This window comes from Filicampus tigris, chromosome 11, assembly GCF_054856515.1.
Source record: "Filicampus tigris isolate MCC_2025a chromosome 11, RoL_Ftig_1.0, whole genome shotgun sequence".
Classification (NCBI taxonomy): domain Eukaryota; kingdom Metazoa; phylum Chordata; class Actinopteri; order Syngnathiformes; family Syngnathidae; genus Filicampus; species Filicampus tigris.
Genome location: NC_141227.1, coordinates 23,754,237 through 23,774,582, shown reverse-complemented (window position 1 = coordinate 23,774,582; position 20,346 = coordinate 23,754,237). Strand labels below are relative to the sequence as shown.

General features: G+C 42.2%; 3 protein-coding genes across 10 annotated transcripts in view; 2 read left to right on the top strand and 1 right to left on the bottom strand.

Annotated features, from left to right (window-relative positions):
* Positions 1-10,847, bottom strand: part of nckap1 (NCK-associated protein 1) — a 23,704-nt gene extending 12,857 nt beyond the window's left edge. The window contains exons 1-7 of one of the 4 annotated variants that reach the window (XM_086045564.1): positions 10,407-10,847; positions 6,093-6,110; positions 2,397-2,507; positions 1,191-1,283; positions 1,058-1,114; positions 832-974; positions 644-734 (exon numbers count right to left, since the gene is read on the bottom strand). In XM_086045564.1, the coding sequence (XP_085901690.1) occupies positions 644-734; positions 832-974; positions 1,058-1,114; positions 1,191-1,283; positions 2,397-2,507; positions 6,093-6,110; positions 10,407-10,514 (621 nt within the window). In that variant the 5' untranslated portion in view covers positions 10,515-10,847. The remainder of the gene's footprint in view (positions 1-643; positions 735-831; positions 975-1,057; positions 1,115-1,190; positions 1,284-2,396; positions 2,508-6,092; positions 6,111-10,406) is intronic. The other 3 variants (XM_086045565.1, XM_086045566.1, XM_086045567.1) reach the window with 3 other exon arrangements.
* On the top strand, positions 9,783-20,314 carry LOC147140243 (dual specificity protein phosphatase 19-like). Of its 4 annotated transcripts, XM_086045579.1 has the most exons (6): positions 12,418-12,609; positions 12,864-13,100; positions 14,867-14,913; positions 17,145-17,297; positions 19,940-20,050; positions 20,172-20,314. In XM_086045579.1, the coding sequence occupies exons 2-6, from the start codon at positions 12,884-12,886 to the stop codon at positions 20,199-20,201; spliced, it is 558 nt and encodes a 185-aa protein (XP_085901705.1). In that variant the 5' UTR covers positions 12,418-12,609; positions 12,864-12,883; the 3' UTR covers positions 20,202-20,314. The 4 variants fall into 4 exon arrangements, with proteins under 4 accessions (XP_085901703.1, XP_085901704.1, XP_085901705.1 ...); XM_086045577.1 differs by lacking the exons at positions 12,418-12,609; positions 20,172-20,314 and adding an exon at positions 9,783-9,842 and having other exon boundaries at positions 19,940-20,122; XM_086045578.1 differs by lacking the exons at positions 12,418-12,609; positions 20,172-20,314 and adding an exon at positions 9,920-10,780 and having other exon boundaries at positions 19,940-20,122.
* LOC147140242 (uncharacterized) overlaps positions 20,199-20,346 on the top strand; it is a 47,853-nt gene continuing 47,705 nt past the window's right edge. For both annotated transcript variants that reach the window (XM_086045562.1, XM_086045561.1), the window contains exon 1: positions 20,199-20,346. The gene's annotated coding sequence lies outside the window, so the exon portion shown is untranslated.

Sequence of the window (20,346 nt, the reverse complement as noted above, 5' to 3'; positions counted from 1 at the left end):
CGCCATTTGGTCGCGTGTTGTGCTCGTCACAGCTTTGCTTCCGTCCTTTCGTTGCTTTGAGCCCAAACTGTGATCTGTCACGCTGATATTTTGCAGACAGACGGGCACTTTTTCCACCCGGAACTCATTTGCACTGGTTTGTGTGTTGTGTGGATGAAACGATGTCGTAGGCTAAGTTCCAGTTGCATGTTGTGCTTTGACGTGACGTTTCACCCGTTCGTCCTGTGACTGATGCTGACATGATTTTTTTTTTTTAGTGCAGCCGTTGTTCACAGGTTTTAATAATGCCTTTTTGTTTTGTAATCGGCTAAGTTGCTCCCAAAAGTGTTCTATTTCACACGGTCAAATGTTTGTGTTTTTGGACAATATTTGATTAAATTCATCACAATTGCAAGACATAATGGCATTAATCAGTATTAACAGTACTTGTACTCTATCTGAAAAAAGTGGCCAGTGCATAGGGATGCACTGGCAACTCTAGTGTTGATCGCTATCTTTACAAAAATCCTTTACAACAAAGGTGGGTAAAGAACACTTTTGTCTACATGTTCCCCATCCATCTTTCACAGGTACAAAAAGGATCACTGTGTTATGTCATTTTTTTCAGGTCCTGCTAACGTGCTAATTAGCATCGACAGACTACCTTCCCGTGTGGGACAAACTCCTCCATCAACTTCTTCAGAGGATTCTCATAATCTACGATCATCTGGCCCAGCCTGGGGTACTCGCGATCACTGTGACACGCACACACACACGCACACACACACACACGCACACGTTAGAAGTCACTTCACTCAGTGAGTGTAAAGTTTGAGTGCATGTGTTGCTCACCTGGCTCCGTGCGTCATCTCATGAGCGTAGTTGTACAGGCCGATGATGGCTTTCCTCTCCTCGATGCGTGACAGTATGATCATGAGTGTAGTGTAAGTCACCACCAGGTCAAGATAGTTCTTGGTCAGGTCAAAGTTCACCGTCTTGACAGGAAACAAAACAGTTCCGTCACGTCCATGCCGCGGGTAGCGAAAGATGAACTCTCACCACGATTAACGCCACTCACAATGTCAAAGAAAACCTGGCACGCGTCGATGGTGTTGAGCAGCTCACACACGTGGTCCTGCCGATGCACACCGAGACGCTCAATACACACGTTTGCGGTCACACCTCAAAATGTCGCTGTTGTGACTTCCCACCTTAAATTCCATGACATCTACGAAGGTAAAGTAGTAGAGAGCCAAGTTCTTGAGAATCTCCGACTTCTCCTTCTGCAGCTGAGCCAACTGTTGCTGTAACGTCACATGAGTCTTGAATTGAGAACACCGAACTGCAATGTATGCTGTCAAATAACATCACCACCACATTTTCTAGTAAAACAAATAAACACCCCCAAATGCATTTTTCAAAATAATTTCCTTCATTTCAAATTCAACTATTATTATCCGTATAAGTAACATAAGCCAGTTAATCATCATTATTTTTTTCCCCTGCCAATATGTATAAGACGTGTGGTGGCTGCAAAACGTGTGAGGCAAATTTACCACACTTTGGTTAAGCTAAAGCATGCACGGTGGGCGGGAATCTGGACTCCGGCCTTTCCGTGTGGATGCAGCTTCCTCCCACATTCCCAAAACATGCATGTTCACTTCAATGAAGACTCCAAATTGTGCAAAGGTGTAAATGTGAGTGGGAATGCTTTTCTGTCTGCGTGAGCTCTGCGATTGGCTGGCAACCAGTCCTGGCTGCACCCCACTAGTCAGCTGGGTGTGAGAGTTGAGCCTGTTGGCACACGCAGCCTACCGCAGTTGCTTAAATCATCCACAGACACTCGGTAAATGCACTATAGTGCAGCACATTAAAAAAATAAAATTAAAATAATAACAATAATAATAATAATAATAATAATGCAGCCAGCCGAGCAAAGCAAATGGACCAAAAATAGCCTCAAAACAACCAATTACGGTATTACAAAACTCAAATGAAATACACAAACTTACCAAAAAGCACAAGTCCGGAATAAGCCAGGATTAGCATGCAAAACAAACACAACACAGAAAACAACATAAGAGACATTTTTTGCACATTTATATCGAATAAAGCTGTGAGGCAGACACATATGCACGCACGCCGCAAGCTAAAGAAACATTTGGCACTGCAAAGTAATGACTCCCCACACGCTCAAACCCTCTCATACATTTTTTTACTCAAGTACTTTGGGAGTAAACGTCACATTTCTGCCTAAACACAGGTTTTACTGCTGCTTCACACAAACAAAAGCATAATCATAAAATGTGTTATAAAAGCACGTCATCTGGAAGCAACACTCACAACCAGGTAAGAACCATTTGACAAAAATGGGCACTGCAGGATACAAAATCAAATCAAGATGCAGGCGCACTCACGTTGTTGTTGCGCGTCTCCACAGCAGGGAACTTCCTGACAATGAACTTGACGGCAGACTCCAGGTTCTTGTCCACCAGGTAGGAAGGCTTGGCCTTGGGGTCTCCGCATGCCTGAGGAGGAGAAGACGCACGAGGTGAGGAGCGTAGCGGGCAAAAAGAAAGCATTGCTTTGGTTTGAAATATATGCCATTTGATCGAGTCGCCGGCTTCTTCATGGCATGTTACTCCAAAAGTGGAAATTGGTTCATCTTAGTGGCTGCGGGTGCCCGCAGTCCAAGTTGAGCACATGAAAACGGACACAAAGTGGACGTGCCGCCTTGTGCGTCGACACATAAGATGCACATTCCGACAGAATACGTACAGGGTAAATTTCCATTTTGCACTCTAGTCACAAAAATGGAAAGTTCTGTGTGGCCGTTTGTGGTTTTCATGTTTGGTTAGGCGGGCCTTGATGATCTCGAATACCGTATTTCCTCAAGTGGTGGCCATGCATCATCAACTTAAGATGAACAGATGCCTTCCCTTTCCCATCAGAAAATAAATATTAATATTCTCCCTACCTGCAGTAGAGTAACTCAACATCCTTGGCCACTATTTGTGGAAATACGGTATATAGCGCCAGCTTTAACTTTACCAACGCCTCGTTATTCCTGAAAAAAAACCTCGCTAAATCTAAATGTGAAAATTCACTAAATCGGCGCTTGACAGTTTTCAGGAGGAACGCTAACCTCCTGAGCTGTTTAGCCCCCACACCAACAGATGGCGCTGTGTCCTGTGTGTAATCATAATCAGTGACTTGTCTGGAAGACGTCTGACTGGCGGAAAGCGACACAGCTCATGCATCATGGGTAGTGTAGTTGTGAATGGTGAGGAAGCTGCGGTTCATGCAAGTGCCATCGACGGACTGTTTGTAAAGTAATCAGAACTTCCTTAAACTTAGATTTCAAAGTCGTGATAAAATAGTTGTTGTTGTAGTAGAAACTTCACAGTGTGGTACAACACGACGCACATCACTGTTACAATAATCAATGACTTTGAGTGGCAAAACAATACACCCGCATTTGAGTTACAAATACCAAAACACCTCCAATAAGAATCTGAACAAAACTGCACCAGAGGAAAAAGCTCAAGCAAACAATCCATCATCAGATATGAAAACATGATTAATAACTACGAGGATGCAAAGTAAGACATGTTTGTACTACAATTCAATGTTGGGAGCAAAAACAGCCCAAGAAATCAAACCAACATTATGCAAGCTCAAGAGTTGACTTTGCTAACAGGTTAGCGTTGAAGCGAATCAAGTGAAGTGAAGTTTGCCCTTAAAAAACCCCACAAACACCACCATACAATCTTTGCCCTTGAAGCACTGGGTGGAGGGGGGTGGGGTGGGGGTTGTAACACTGGGATAATAATGATGCTAACCGTACTCAAGATCCAAGCATGGAACGCTGATTCACCGTTAAATAGACAAAAGCACAATTCTCCTCACAGCAAGGCGACTGTTTGCTGGCCAAGCCAACAACAGTCAAGCTAAGATGTGACAGCTCAAGTCTACATGAAGCTAATTCATCTGACCCCCCCTCCACCCTCAATACAACTGAAACTTATCTCAGTGGCATGCCTAGAGAAAAGAAAATGAATACCACCGTCACAATGTTGTATCAAATTACAAGTGAGCAGTCATTCTCCAGGCTGTAAAGTAAAATGCTCTTTTCTCTGTTCCAATGATTGCGCAACACTCCGACTGATTTGACGACATGTACGTATTGTGGATGCAATGTCATGGCACAGGAGCTTCCCACATGCATTTCGAGTCAATGACTTTGGCATTCCTCATTCGATGGAAACACCTCAGCTCGGGATAATGACAGTGCGCGGAAGAGGGAGTTGTGTGCTAAAACATGCAAGAGCTCAAAAGGCTCAATCAGGAAAACATCTTCATGTCTGCAGCCATCAAGTGTAGTTGATTTGGCATGAATTGGATTCAACTACTACTGCAGGACTTCACTGACATGGAGCGCTAGAGTGCAGAAAGCTGCCTGGCTGAATGAAGGGAGGAAGGATGGATGGAGGAAAGGAAGGAGGGAACGGCGCAGCCAATGGAGGGACGGCATGGGAACAAGTGGGAGTGGTGCGGGAGGGAGGAGCGTGGGAGCGGTTGCCGGGATACCAGGGCAGACCTTCATCTTGCCTCCGCTCGCAGCTACCGCTGGCCTTGTTCAGAGGGTCCACGTGTCAACTGATGTCAGCAAATTACGAGCGGCTCCTACCTATGACTTGCCATTGCATCTCTTTCCCTAACCCACGTTAGAATTTATTTTTGAAATATTTTGCTCAAATTTTAAGAATGTAATGTTTGTATCAGTCAGTTGACTGGCCTTAAAGCAATTCCACCATTTAAGCCTGACTAGATAGCTGCCTAAACGGGGTGCAGGCAAAATTGAAGTAAACAGGAAGTGTTGGAAAGTGACGTTTGATAGATGGAAATATCGTCTACAGCTACAAGCCTTAGCTGGTGAATGTAGCATGGTTCCCCAGGCTGGCAAAGTTAATGTCGCTACGTCGGCATGCCCTCCATTTTGGTTTCTTGGTCGCTACGCTGCTTTTGGGATAACTACAATCAGGGTTGCAGACTTTACTACACTTATCTTCATATTTGAAAGCAAAACACAAACTCTGTTAATTATCTGTCAAAGATATAAATACACCTTCAGCTATCAAATATTTTTAGATTAGACTTAGTCTACTGATTAGCCCATCAACTAATCAGATAAGAATGGATTTTGCAATACTAAAAATAAAATGTGCATGAATACTTCTCATGTTCTACTGTATCTGTAACTTTGATTGTACATGCTTCGGTAGGCCCGGTGAGTGACATGGGCGTCGGGGAATGACAATAGAGTTGGCTGTTGTGAGCTCAGGTTATCGGCTGGCTTGTAACGGGCTAACCCTTAGCCAGTCTGTGCATTGTTGAGTTTCTGAGCATCACTATGTGGCCGTAGAAGAATGTTTATTACTGTTTATTTTGTTATTGTTTGTTTAAGAAAGGGACTGAAAGTGCACCCGGTGTCTATCGCTGACAGCTGGTGGGGGGGCATTACAATATGTTCGATCGGTGGTAGGCTATATTAAATCGGCTAACATTGATCAATAGTTAACTTGTGTTGGTTTTATGGGCCCTCAAAACTTATTTTAAGTGGGACAATAGCATATTGTTTAATCCAAAGAGCACAACGTTAACTACTTAAATGATCACTGTATATCTAACTTATGTTGAGATGTCATTAATTGTACTGTGAGAACAACAGCTTCTGTTACTATTGTGTAGAAAACATTCAGAGCTTTTACAAACCATTTCATCGATCAACACTGTTTATTTTTAATCACGAAAGAAAATGTAACGCACGCACTCACTAAGATCAAGGACTCTCAAACTGGACTAGTCATCAGCGTGCACTGCACGAGCTTTGACTGACCACCTTCAATTTTGAATCCATTACATCAAACGTAAGAGAATTTGTTTTTTTAGAGTACACTTGAAGGGAGCCCATAGTGGTCAATTATTTGAAACATGAAGAAGCACAGAGGACCAACAGATCAGTACAGGTAGCCAGGAGGGGAGGGTGGGACGGGTTTCGGTGAAGGGGAGGGAAGGGGTGTCATCAGTGGAAGGTGATAAACTTTGCAAACCTTCCAAACTTGTCCTTGCTGCATAGGAGAGGGGGGAAGCATTGGAACGGAGAGAAGAAGAGAAGAAATCAAAACCACCCAGACAAACTGATCAACACACACACAGACAGTACACACACACGCGCGTGCATGCTGTGTTACACACGTATTGCTGCAGTTATCCACAACACGTTACAAAGGACACACGCCGCGCGAGCATGCGATCGCTACTTAACACTGGCTTTAACGCACGCTGACTTGCCACTAACACGCTGAGTAGCATGCCTACCTACGCACTCGCCGGGAAGTAACACATCCATTTTGGGTGTCCACTGCAGTGCCCGAGTAATATGGCCGACACTCGCCGCCTGAGCGTCAACACAAAGTTAGGCCCCTGCGCTTTTTCCTCCACATTTTTGGGGAAGGCTGTTGCCTAGTAACTGGCAGACAGCAAGTGCTCCCTCAGCGTACATGCTGACGGCCACTTGGCCACTGTGAATGACCTGCTGTACATGTCTCTATTAGTGACTCAGCCTGAGATGTGGGCAAAAGGAGGCATGACAATACATTCTAACTAGGGATGTCACGATACGATATCACGATATGAACCTCACAATACGATAATTAGCACAATATTGTGGAGAGGTTGGCAATATATAAAAACCTCGCGATACTGTATAAAGGCTCACGATATTGTTTAAAAAAGAATGTTTTTAAAACATCGCAATATTCTGTTTTTGTCCTTGTGGAAAAAATATCCGTGCAAAGTTTTGAGGGGGAGATTTAACTTCGACCTTTTTTTTAATTAATCGAGTTATTTGATTAGTCATTGTAGAAATAATTAAGAGCAAACAAAATAAACAAAGACACACCGAGTGAATGACGTGATATCCTTGTAAAATATGCGCCTTGACTCAAACTAAATGTTGGGAAACAATGCATGAGGACACAGTCAAGAACAACTGCACAGAGTACTTTCACTTTCCTATTAAACTATTAAATGTAAAATGAAAGACTAAATGGAATTACAAGGAGGGAACATGCATGATGGAAATCACATACAATACTTCCAGTCGTGATACTGAGAATGCGTCAAAAAATGATACAGCATGTTCTTCGACACTTCATGTCTAACCTATTTTACCAGACAAGCGCCACCGCCGAGATACACGGCACAGTGATTGATGTGGTGGAATTCACTAATATCGGAATTCGTTAATAACATGTTTATCTGAATGTGACGTATGGAAACCATTACAAGATTGTTTCACACCACAATAGTCTGGCTACAACAACAACAATGAAAAAAAAAAAGATATTCACAACTTGACAATAGTTACCTTATCTTCATCAGTAGCATTGGATGAGACAAGCTGACCAATAATTTGATATGATATCTTGTTGATACCTCTAATTTCATGATTCAACCATGACTCATGCCTTTATTTAGATTTTTGTTGCGAGGATAACTTGTGTGTGATTGTTGCCAGTAACCCCCAACTCCCCCTCAGGCCATCATATCAGCCTGAGGCTAGGCAGGCTCCATATTCCGGAACATTCTGTGTAGCATGGAAGCACATTTAGTTGATCCCACAACAGTTAGAGAGTGACAAAGCGCACAACACTGTGGGGGGGTTGTGTCGTCATGTAACACAATCCATCACAACAACAACAACGGCAATTCAACTGAGGGGAAAAACGAGATCTGAGGGATGCTATAGTGCAAACTCATCTTTGTGGCGCAAGGTGACTGACAGATATATATATATACTTTTGCAACTAAAATAACATAACGTGTCATATAAATAGCCCCATTAAAAGCCTAGTTTGCCACTCACTCAGGATTACACATTGAGGAAAATTTCCCTTTTTGTCATAAGAAAAAAAAATGGAGGTGGGGGAACCACCCTCCTGCGATCAAAATTATGAATGCCTTTCACAGACAGAACCAAACAACCAACTTTGTCAGTCGTGATTTTATTTGGCAATAAAGACACTGATAAATATTTCATCAAAGATAAAAACATGGATTCGGTTTACAATTTGCTACAAATAGACCCAACGCACTGATCATTTTCCAAGCTGTTCTAGTTCTAAATGAACAACTCTAGGACATTGTGGAGAAAAAGGTCAAGCACCTGAAGGTGAAAATGCTGAGAGTCCCAGTGGGAAAATGAAAGTAAAATGACCGTCATGACGGGAGGAAGTGAAAGGGACTGTTTCCATAAAATCAGTCCGAAGCAATGTAGCTAATTGTGTCCATGGGTCCTTCGTTATCATTAATATGAGCATTCCTTGTACTGCTGAGCATGAATGCTGTTTAAAAGAAAAGACCAGTGTGAGCGTTCAGACTAATGGCTTTTCTTGTCTACAACTTTGGATGACTGACTCCTCTTGTCGCTTTTATTCACAAACAATACAAACTCTTCCGTTAAACACAAGCCTTCTCTTGCCCTCACAAAGCAGCATTCAAGACCTAACGCCAACGGTCACTAACAAGTCATTAGGAATAATACACATATGTCAGTCACAGTACTTTGGGGCAAATAAGGCTAACACAACAGTACAACTATGATAACTGAACCTGGGCCCCCCTTCCGAAAAAAAACCCAACCCAAAACCTCAACTCCAATAAAAGAGCAAACAACACTTCTTCTCTTACTTTAAAGAATGCATGTCTTTTGTCACAACACCAAGCCATGCAAATATCTACACTCACTTTTGTCTAATGAACACCAATACAGGAGTTGTACGTGCCTTGATAAAGATAATAAAGACTGGCAGCATCAGTGAGGTATCTCAGTATTTTTGTGATTGTGGTAGCAACGTGACAAGTGGCTGCCATCTTTGTGGAATACTCTTAAGAAAAAACATGGCACCAGCACTTTTAACTACTCTGAGATCCCCCATAAAAAATGATTTGAGGAAAAAAAGAAGAAAAGATTTCTTTTCACTTCCTTACTCCATATAAAAAATATTTTCAATTCGGTAGTCTCAATGTAATTTAAGGGGTGTTTGTAAATTTATTATACAAAAGGCTGTAAAAGTAACTGAAATGAGAGGTGTTTATGTCGTTGGAGTAAAATTTCTGAATGTTGCAAGTATACATTTGAAAAATTGTGATTCACTTTTAGTTTTCACGCTACTTGTTCGCGAAGCTATTTTTGAAGATTGTAAATCATTTGTCTGTTATGATGGATTTTTCCCCTTTCATTTTGGAGGCAGGTAAAAAAACAAAAAAAACAAAAAAAAGCTTCTCTGCTTTTCGCGTGGCCTTTCAAAACAGACTCAGCATTTTGACAAACTGACATTTAATCTTGTCACATTACTAACTGTAGATTAGGGTACTGGAAAACACCAAGAGCTGTTTGTGATATTAATTATTAGATTGTGTATTTTGATACGAACGTGCAATGCAGGAATAAATCAACCAAACTGACGACTATAAAATGTATAAGACTTTTTCACACCGCTCTTGGACTGGATCTCATTGGCGGTTGCATACAATCATGACTTCAAATAAAGACGGTAAAAGGAATATAAGGGCAACTATATGAGGTATTGTATTTAAAAAGAAAAGCGCATAAAACATTCTAAGTAAATTTTCACACTTGCCCCAACATGGATATTTTGTTTAAAAAAATAGACTAATTGACGCGGGTATAAATACGCTGAGAGTTGAGGTCCTGACACGATTTTGCTGGTGTGACAGCGGGCCGCCCATCGGATTGCGGCCGTGCTTGAGCTCTCCTCTTCGGGCTTCTCGACGACGTGAGTTAGGCGGAGCCCAGCTTGTTAGCCTAGCCTAGCCTAGCCTAGCCTAGCCGACACCCTCCGCCATTAACTCAACATCAAGCGACGCTAGCTCGCCGCCAGGCCCCGAGGCTTGTAGTTGGGAGCCCGGGTGTGGATATTTACTCGTTCCCGTCGTCGTTCTTTTACTAGTTAATGACAATATTTATATTTTAACGTCCCTGCATAATAAACGCCTCGAATCCGTCGTGAATTCTCTTTCGGGCGCAAGGGGCCAAAATTACCGCAAGCTAACGCGGTTAGCCGCAAGGGTGCCGACCGTCAGCCTCAAACATGACACATTAAGGCCAATTTTCTCGCCGGTTCACTCTGTTATTGGGGAATCCATGCCGCTTACTATATGGAAGAAGACGAAGGGTAGCTCAATATGTCGAAACTTGACATACAATGCCAGCTAATCAAGCATTCATACACTGACGTACGTTAATACAAGCGACACCGGCTTTCAGGAACAGATATGCAGATCTCATTCAAGCTTGTCCGTGTGCTTCGTGTGAGCATTGAATGTGTGAGTGTGCGCACCTTTTTGATATTATATACACGGGTCAGCATCCCGATGCCCCTGTCGTTGAGGATGGTGAGCTTTTCGGCCAGCTTCTGCTGGCTGGGCTGGATCACTCCCCGAGACATCTTGGAGCTCCTCGATCTCCACAAATCAGTCGAGAAAGGGGGGGAAAACACTGATTCAAAATCACAAATGTCCGCAGTCTCGGCTTGTCGATTTGTGGCGTTTGTGTGCGAATTAGATTTTGGCCATGATCAGATAGCCGAGGACAGCAGCAGCTTCCTGTACTCCACCCACCGTCGCTCCAGCCGCTCGCCGTGTTTTTTTTTTCTCGGTCACTAGGATGAGATGAGAGGAGGCGTCCTCGTTTCCACATCGTGAGGCGTTCACGGTCAGTGCACCTCGAGTTCGCGTCACGACTTGCAAAGATTGCCTGACAGTGTTTCCCCACGTACAGTTCTATAATCATACAGTGATCTTTTTAGCACTAGCGAGACATTTACCTTGTATGTATTGAGACAACGTCTAACTAAAGAGACGTACGAGGTTAAACACAGCCACATTGTTACTACTTCCTGAGGATGGAGGAAGACATGATTGCCACAGTGTAAACACAAACATTCATATTACTCAGAAGTATTGTGTTGAACTAACTCACCTTTTGATAATTTGTTCTAAAGACTCATTTTAATTAAGTTGTTAGTAATTCCTGACGATTAAATTAATTTACTCAGTTGTCTTGAGTTTACATCTCTTAAACAAATCAAATATTTAGAACTTCTGGATTTTTTTTAATGGTGAAATGCTATCTATCCCATTGGAACTTCACATTTTTATTGTTTCCCTGTTACAAAAACATTTATTGCATGCAATAGCTGATATATCCTTGTTGGCATACCGGTTTTTAAATGTAAAATCCATCCATCCATTCATTATCAGGAAGTAAATGAGGTACACTGTGTGAAGCACTTTGATTACCAAAGGTAGATGCGCGCTATACAAGTGTTAGCCCTTGTAACCATTTAGCACTATAAACTCAAAATAATGAAGTTGGTGGTAGTACTGTGCACTCAGTATTGATAGCTTGTTTACACGTAAAGAGTTCAAGTTACGTTTACTTATCATTTCTAAGGCAACTTGTTTCCATATATATATATTTTTTTTAATAAAGAACTCCTTGATTTTTACAGTGCAGGTGTTGGCAGAAATAACTCCAGTTCTCGCGTTTGCCACAATGGCAATAGCCTTTGCATGGTGTTGGAAGAATTAGAGGTATGGTAACATCAATAGGCAAGCCAGTTATGCGTGCAGAACTCTTATCAAAGCTTTTAGACGCAATACAGCTGGCACACACACTCTGGCCGTCTGCAAGCGTGCAACACACACATCAGGCACAGACAGTGTGTCCCATGGGAACGCATTTGCAGTTAATAAAGCTAACAGGCCTTGTCCACAAGAATCCAACACATGAATAATAAAATACTATACAATATTATTCTTACACTCATTGCCAATGATGAATGAAAAACTTGATTTTAGTTGTTGCTGCTGAGGGTGGCCCAACCAGCTAAGTTTTGTGGCAACTACTGTTTTACACTACACAGTTTTAAATAATCCCCCAAAATAAATATAATGATCATTTAAAAAGTCAAATTTGTTTACATGTGTTATTTTTGCCTGATATTTACATTTGTTTGCTAAATGTTAAAACATTCAAACTAAATTGTGAGAAGTGGGCTACTGCTTTTATCATAGGACTGTACCAACAAAGTGCAGTTAAAAACGGAACAGAACTGAGGAGAAACTCAAAGGAATTTAAACAAGAGAAAACAGAAGATTGAGATGATGCATGTTGGTGAATAAAAAAATATTTGATTATGCTACAGTAAAATGTACTATATTGAAAAATGACTGTCGGTACATGTTTACTTTTTCTTTTCGATGAGCCGTCTCACACAATGTAGAAGAATACCCTCCCTCGGGATGAATTTCATCTTTCCTACTTTTCTTTAAGACTATGAAGGCATCGTGCGCTACGTACTTCCGGCTTCTCTGTCTGTGTATGTTGAACGTTTTTAATGTAGCTGGCTAATATTCTTATTGTCTATATTTAGGTCTTGACAATCGCTACATTAATGTTACATAAAGATTTGGCACCGTGATTATAAAACTTTCGAGTTGCATGTTGTGTCAAGAATTATCTTGTATATTTTAAACGAGGTGAGTACACGGATCGTTTTAACGAACTGTAAAGCTATGTTTTGGGCTATACTGTACCTTGTGTTTTACTCGTACCTATAACTTAAAATTAGTGTAATTTAATATTTAGGAATTGAAGCTAATTACACCGTGCTTTATTATGCTGTCACACAGTTTGCCTATTTTGCAATTTGTTCATAAATACAATTAATCCTGCAATAATACATCTTGTGCCTTATTTCTTCCTAAACTTGTTACATTTCTCCATCTTCCAGCTCTGCTTGACCCTTCTGGGATGCATTCACTGTCCGGGGATATCCAGGGCTTTTCCAAAAGCCGCCTGAGGAAACAGTGCACCCGCGTTACCACGGTGACGGGCAGGAAGCTGTTGGAGAGCAGCACTGATGAAGGCGCACAGGTGGTGGAGCTGGAGGACGGAAACGGATGCGGATTTGTGGAGGATAACAGTCTGGACCTGCAAGTTGGAGTGGTCCGACCCTTCTTACTGCTGGGTAAAAACTACGAAGTCACTTCATAGCATTGATAACTTTATCAATACATAAATGACACTTATTTAAGTTTCCACCGAATAGGAGCCTTTCCCTGTCCCTAAATAAGTGGACGGTTTATTAAGCACATTTTTGTCCAATATGAATCAAATTGCTATTTGCCTTACTTAAGTCTGCGGGCTTAGCGCTAACAGCGTTATAGCCCAAATGGCGGCACAACACATGTAGAATGGCAATATAACAATACTCACAGGGATGTATTTTTAAGCTCTGCAAAAAAGTGGCAAACATTAATTGAGCTTACTGAGATACTGTAATGGTCGCTATGCACGTCCGTATATCTGAATTAGTCTGCCCTCAGGTGACCAAGGTACGCTCACCAGAAGGAGCATCACAAAGTCCATCGGATTAAAGTAAAAACAGTTTAATTCTTTACAATGTAGTTAATGTTGTAACCAACAAGATGGGTTACAATGTCATCTACTGTATGTTTTTATAACGTACACTATTACAGAGTAGAAACACATTACGAAATGTTTTTTGTTGTATTTTTTTTTGCTTGGGGGGAGCAGGAATGTAGTAATAACATTTCCATTCATATCAATGGGAAAAGATGATTTGAGAGGCGAATCTTTTGAGTCATGTATTCAGAGAATGGATTAAACTCGTATCTCAAAGCACTACTACGTATGTACTGAAATTCAATAAAAAGAAACTATAAAGTAGCACATTAAAAGGAGACAAAAGAAGTAAAAGACCAGACAATAGAAGGATACATCCCATGATATTCAATTCACACAACAATAAGCATTCATTTGAATTTTGGAGCAAGAGAAATGCTTGTGTGCATTTCCCTGACGCTTGTTGCTAGGCACAATTCAGGTCGCTCTATCCTTGTGTCAACAGAAATTCACACAGACACACAATAAGGAATCACTAAACAGCGCTATTGGACAGAGTTTATAGCTTTAGGAGTGTATTTATACACAACTTGACTGCATTACATTTTCATGGTTCTGTATTAAATATAAAGTAAATGGGAAATAAAGTAAAACAACACCACCTGGTGGAGCGCTAACGCTGTTGTGCCTCGCCTCCAACCGCGTCCCGCTGGAGTGTCCTTGAGCCTGACATTGAACTCCCTGACAACTCGGCGCGGCCGTTTGGTGCTGAAGACGCACACGCAACCCTTCACCTCGAAGACGAGACAACTCGTCAGTGGGGATCAATAACAATATTGCATCTGTTCGGCTCAATAAAAGTGAATATTTCCTTTACGGCACATTAGCGCTTAACGGCATTGAAGTGCCGCTCGTTTTTCCTGCATGTCAGCCAATCGGCGTCAGCACGCGTCACGACATCCGCTCGCTTACAACTCTGTTGGGATTTTGTGTCAGCCTGTTTTTTTTTTCTTTCTTCATCTTCTGAGCAAACTCATTTCAAAATGACACACATGCCCTGTGAATGCCACACACACACTTTTAACTCTCCTTTTTTTTATTTTTATTTATTTATTTTTTTTTATGACAAACACTTTAATTGTCCCTCTGAGGAGACATTCACTTCTACACTTGTTTTCCTGATCTGTTCTTACACAACACAATGGACATTTTTTATTTCAGGAGAGTTGTCTACCATTACATACAATTGTTGCCCCGCCTCTGATACGGCTCTCATGCCATAACATATTTTCTTTTTTTTTTTTTTTTTGCTTCAGCAGTTTTGCTTCAAACACTCTTTCCTCACATATTTTTTTCCTGCTCTTTCAGCCTCTCAGGATGCAGCCCACGACATGGACACCTTGCAGAGATATCAGGTCAGTGTAGAAGAGAGTGGCGGTGTGGGGGGTGAATCAATAGGGCAGGCGTGTCCTTGATGTGTGGCGATCACATGATCACGAAGACATGAGATTAGACGCAGACTCGCGCAGTGTTGCTACTGCTCAGTAGGGGGAGTAAATGATCCCAGCACGGCTCCGAGGAAAAGCTCTCACTGACATCCACTACTTCTACCTGGAAGGATATTAGCCGGCTGTTTCCTGATGCCTGTTGAAGCTCATGAGAATGGACCGCATTTAGTCACCACTGAATGGCCACTTTTTAGGCACACGATCTATTAAGGTCTAACAAAATAGCATTGTCAAAAATGTTGGCATCTGGTCTTTTAAAACTAAGGCCTTAATGACCATCTTAATTTAATTTCAATATTATGACTACATGAATATGAGTTTACACAACAAAAACAACATTGATTTACGAATTAAAAGAACAATTTTTGTTTATTGAAAGAGACAAACATTCAAACACACAAATGCAAAATGAGAACACGTGTAAGGAGCTGCTGTAGGCTCCTGATGTCACTGACTTGGCCACGCCCCTGAATTGCACACATCCAGCACAAATACTACAGTATGGACAGTATTTACGCTTTATAAAACCAGTTTATTTCTACACATTCTCTTTTATCATGTTTTTTTATATGGAAAAACATGATCTAAAATAAATTGTTTTTCAGAAGCAGGATTGAAAGTTGATTTCATATTCAAGTAAATTGAAATCACCAAAGAGAGTGTGAATGTGGCTCCTCCATCAAATCTCAATAAATCGGGTAAAAAAAATGATAACAAATGCTGATGTTCTCTGTGATTTTCGTTGGTGTGCCCCGTTGAGGTCGTTAATCACGCTAACTGACTGTTGTAATTAAATTCGTGCGCGCACCTGTGACACGGCGCGCAGTAATTAGTGCATCGATCACACGCTAACATGCTAATGCGCGCTAACGTACAAGAGGCCATCAGCCGGACGGGCTGGGGTTGCTGATGTTGGCCACATTTGTGTTGCGGCTGCCTTTCTTTCCGAGCAGATGTGGCGACATTAAGAGCGAGCGAAACGAGCGTGCTTGAGTGCCATTTGTTGACCTCCCCGAACCGGCTCTTACTCGCCGACTGCTGCAGCCGCGCCTCGTTAATGAGCCACAAAAGTGTCATTCACTTTGGACCGCTGCTCTCCATTTGCTGAACACAACACTCATGGTGCTCTGTGAGTACACCGCAGTCATCATTTTACTCATTCCGCACTCCTGTTTTTATTGCCAGTGTGAGTTCAAATAGAGTGAAGCGTGAGTGCTTTTATAGGGGCCTCTATTCAGCTGCCCATATACAGTATATACAGTACACTGCTGTATACCAGTGGTGCACTGTGCATTTGGTACCTGGGGACTTACCGGACCTTATCCACCTCTTAATACCACTGCTATCGTGTTGCGTTATACAAACCATCAATACTGTTGAGAAAAAAAAAGAGGCACTATAGCAGCATGCACCTGTGCCACCTGCATCATCCAGAGCAGATCACAATAAACATTTACCTAATGATATGACAAAAGCGTAAAATATTTCAAAAAAATACTCTCCACAGATGCTGAATATTAAATGTATTCATGTGTGGTGTGCAAGTTTTGCTCTGACCAATCAATCAGAGGCTGGAAAAATACTCCCATTGCAAGCAGTTCATTTCTGCTATTTTTCCTACAAATAAATAACCTGTCCCATTTTTCTATATTGAGAATCAAATGTTGAGCTTGAGCACAAGTTCGCCCTTCAACTCAAATCATCACCGTCAAAATATGACCGCCATCAAACCGGTCATAGAAATTTTTGCAATGTTGGAAAGCAGTGCACGACTCTCTGTCATGGTTGCTCGGTGCAATATGGCAAAATTGACAAGGAGGCAGATGCAAAAGGAGGAAAATGAGCTGTGTTATGTAAAGAGACCAGAGGAGAGAATTGAGGCCTCTGAGGTAAAGTCAAGTTAAGTGAGAGAGGAGACGGTGACAACAAAATGAATCAACGCCATCTGTCTCACAATAAACACTCCTTCTGCCCCCCCCCCCCCCCCCGCCACACACACACACCCACACACACACACACACACACCTGCTTCATTTTTTTGCTCTCTGTCAAAGTGATTGTGTCATCACAATGCCCCCGCTCCCCCATCACAATGGAGGCCCATATGCTCAAGGTGCCTCATTGTCTCTGTGTTGCAGGTGTCGCACGTGCTAAATGTGGCCTACGGAGTGGCCAACCCCTTCCCCGATCAGCTGGTCTACAAGACCGTCCACATCCTGGACCTCCCGGAAACAGAAATCACTTCATACATCAACGAGTGTGGCTCTTTTATAGATCAGGCCCGGGAACAGGTACGCGCTCTCACGCATGTGCGCACACACAGACTGAGAGAATTCATCCATATGCACTTTCCAGCTGTGTCTCAGGGGAGCACTTGCCATTGGCTCTCAGTGCCCTGCTTTAGTGTGAGCTCAATCAACCAACGCACGCCGTACATTCATCACGTTGTTTTATTCGAGACGGCAGAAGCCAATGGACGCCCGGCTACAAATTAAAGCAAGAAGTAGAAAGCCGCAGCAGCGGTGTGTTCATGCATAGACTTCTGAAACACTTCACAAACTGTTTTTCTTGAGAACACGCCACACCAAGTCCACCGCGCACACTCACTGCACGAGTCAACAGAATGGCTGACACTTGCAAGAGAATTGATTGACCGGCTGGCCCCGGCCATAGCTCTTCCCCCTCTTCTACCATAGGTGCCCTTCTTGTGCGATCGTTCTTTTTCACATTTGACTCTTTACAAAATTTGTAAACAACACATGAATTTGGTGGCTTGTTGTTGGGGAGTGGGACTGTAGCTATCAAATCTTTTTACAATATATGCATATGTATGTATGTATGCATATATATGTATGTATGTATATATATGTATGTATATGTGTGTGTATATATATATATATATATATATATATATATATATGTATGTATGTATATATATGTATGTATGTATATATATGTATGTATATGTGTGTATATATATATATATATATACTGTGTATATATATATATACTGTGTATATATATATATATATATATATACTGTGTATATATATATATATATATATACTGTGTATATATATATATATATATATACTGTGTATATATATTATTAATGAAGTTTATGGACAACATAGACATATGTTAATCAGTATTAAAATTTGTGGAGGTGCTTGCACTGGATTTAGCCCAAAGCTAATTTCCATCTGTAGTTCAGAACAAAGTAAAGAAAGAAAAAAACCCAAAGTGAGGTGCACAACAACTCACACACACTCATTAAATATACAATAAAATGCATCAGTGGGTCTTTGCTGACATGTATTCTATATTGGAAACTAATCGGCAAGATGGGTGGGGGTGGTGACATACATTGGCGATTGGGATGCATATGCTCCACTACAAAAACAAACAAATGAAAAATGTCCTCTCTGTCTGTGCGGCCCGGTGGTTGCTGACCACTGGCTTAAACCACGAACAATTCCCTAAAAATGACAAGAGTATGACCTTGGGACAGATGATGTGCATAGTTCATCTTAAAGTCTGATTTCAGTTCAACAATGTGGAATGCGCAGGCCCGCAACCTCCCTTTGCGTGTCCCTTTCTTCACCTGTGACCTCCTTTTATTGGATGGCGTTCCTGGCAGACCCGCGCGGTCCTTCCGGCGCGCTGGACAATGTGATGTGCGCGCTGATATGAAAACACTCAGCCCAACGCTGTCAAATCAGGACAAAACAAGAGCACTCGGCCCAAAAGCAAATTACGTTTCCATGTTGCCCGTGATGGATTATCTATCTTGGGCAATTTTCATTTTGCAGATGTTTCTTATCCGCCTCAAAGTATGACAACAAGGCCTGCTCTGTGTAACTATGGCGATGCCAGCACCGATAATGCAATGGAGCAACCTCTCTGACTGATAGTGAGTCATAAAAGATGAATATTCTTATCTGTGTGTGTTTAACGTTAGCCTGCGCGGGCCCTGAGGGGCTGCCGGATTGAGTTATGTTTGAAAGCAAAGCACAGAAAGCAGTGATAACGTCTCTATTACAGCCAGAAAAGCCTATTTAGATCATCCATCGGACTTGGTGGACATTGATTGACATGAGGAAAGAGGCAAGAGATTGGACGCAGTGACAGGCGGCTCCGCGTGGAATACAAAACGACACAAATGCGCCAACGTGGCCAGCTTCGGGTCCGCCCGTCTCAAGATGTGTCTTTAATTTAATCATTACCATCCTGACACTGCAGGCAGTAAAAATAATTGCATTGGCATTAATATGAATCAAGTTAGATTTTCACACTCCCGTACACCGATCACTTTATAATATTACTGCTTGTGTGGGAATGAAATACAAATACTGAATGCCGTCTTTTTCTGCTGGGCTTCATAAGGTAGAACCTCAAGGTTGAACACACTAGAGGTGGTACAATTCAGAATTTTCAGATTTCCAACAGCCACAAAACACTTTGCAAGTAAGGGGAGTAGTTCAGCTTGGTGTCAAGGAAGTATGTTGAAGTGATGCGTCTCGACTGAGAGACAAGCTTCGTATGTCAGGGAGGAGCCCATTTTAGCCTGGGTTGTTAGTGGGGAGTCTTTGCCGTGTACATGCGCACTTGCAGTGCATTTTTTTCAAAATCAAATACTCTGTAAGTCATTTATTTTTCAGGCCATCCAGTTGTTCCTTGACAGTCTTTGTCTTTTGTGGTTCAGTTCACAATAATACAGTGTCGAGTATTTTCTGTGGCGCCTCAAAACCTGTAAGTTGTGTGGTGCGCACAAAGGGTCACTAAGTGTCCATTTTTTCGCGAGATGAGTCCATAACTTAAGAAAAATGTTCAGAAACACGACCTCAGCATAAACTCTTTCACTTTTTGTGTTTCATATGAATCGTCGGACCGAACCTCCTCTCTCTCTCTCTCTCTCTTTCTCTGTCTTGAGGATGGTGTGGTTCTTGTCCACTGCAATGCCGGCGTGTCACGCTCGTCCTCCATCGTCATGGCCTACTTGATGTGGCGAGAGGGCCTGCTGTTCGACGAGGCCTACCGGCAGGTGAAGCTAGCCAGGCCTTCAAGTCGACCCAACTCGGGATTCCACCGCCAGCTGCAGAACTACACACCATGAGCGCCGTGTTCAATTTCAATTCCATTCAGTTTTTTTGTTTTTTGTCCAGTCGTGCCAATTCACGACGCAAGTTCTTTGAAGGTACTTTCCATATGGAGCGGGTCGCTCCCCGTACGGTAGGATACCAACTGAACCCCGTGTGAGCAAGTGCGAGGGCAGGCCGTGGAGGCAAGAATAAAGTCCGTCCAAGCAAGAAACCGCCAACAGATAAAGTCAAGTCAAAG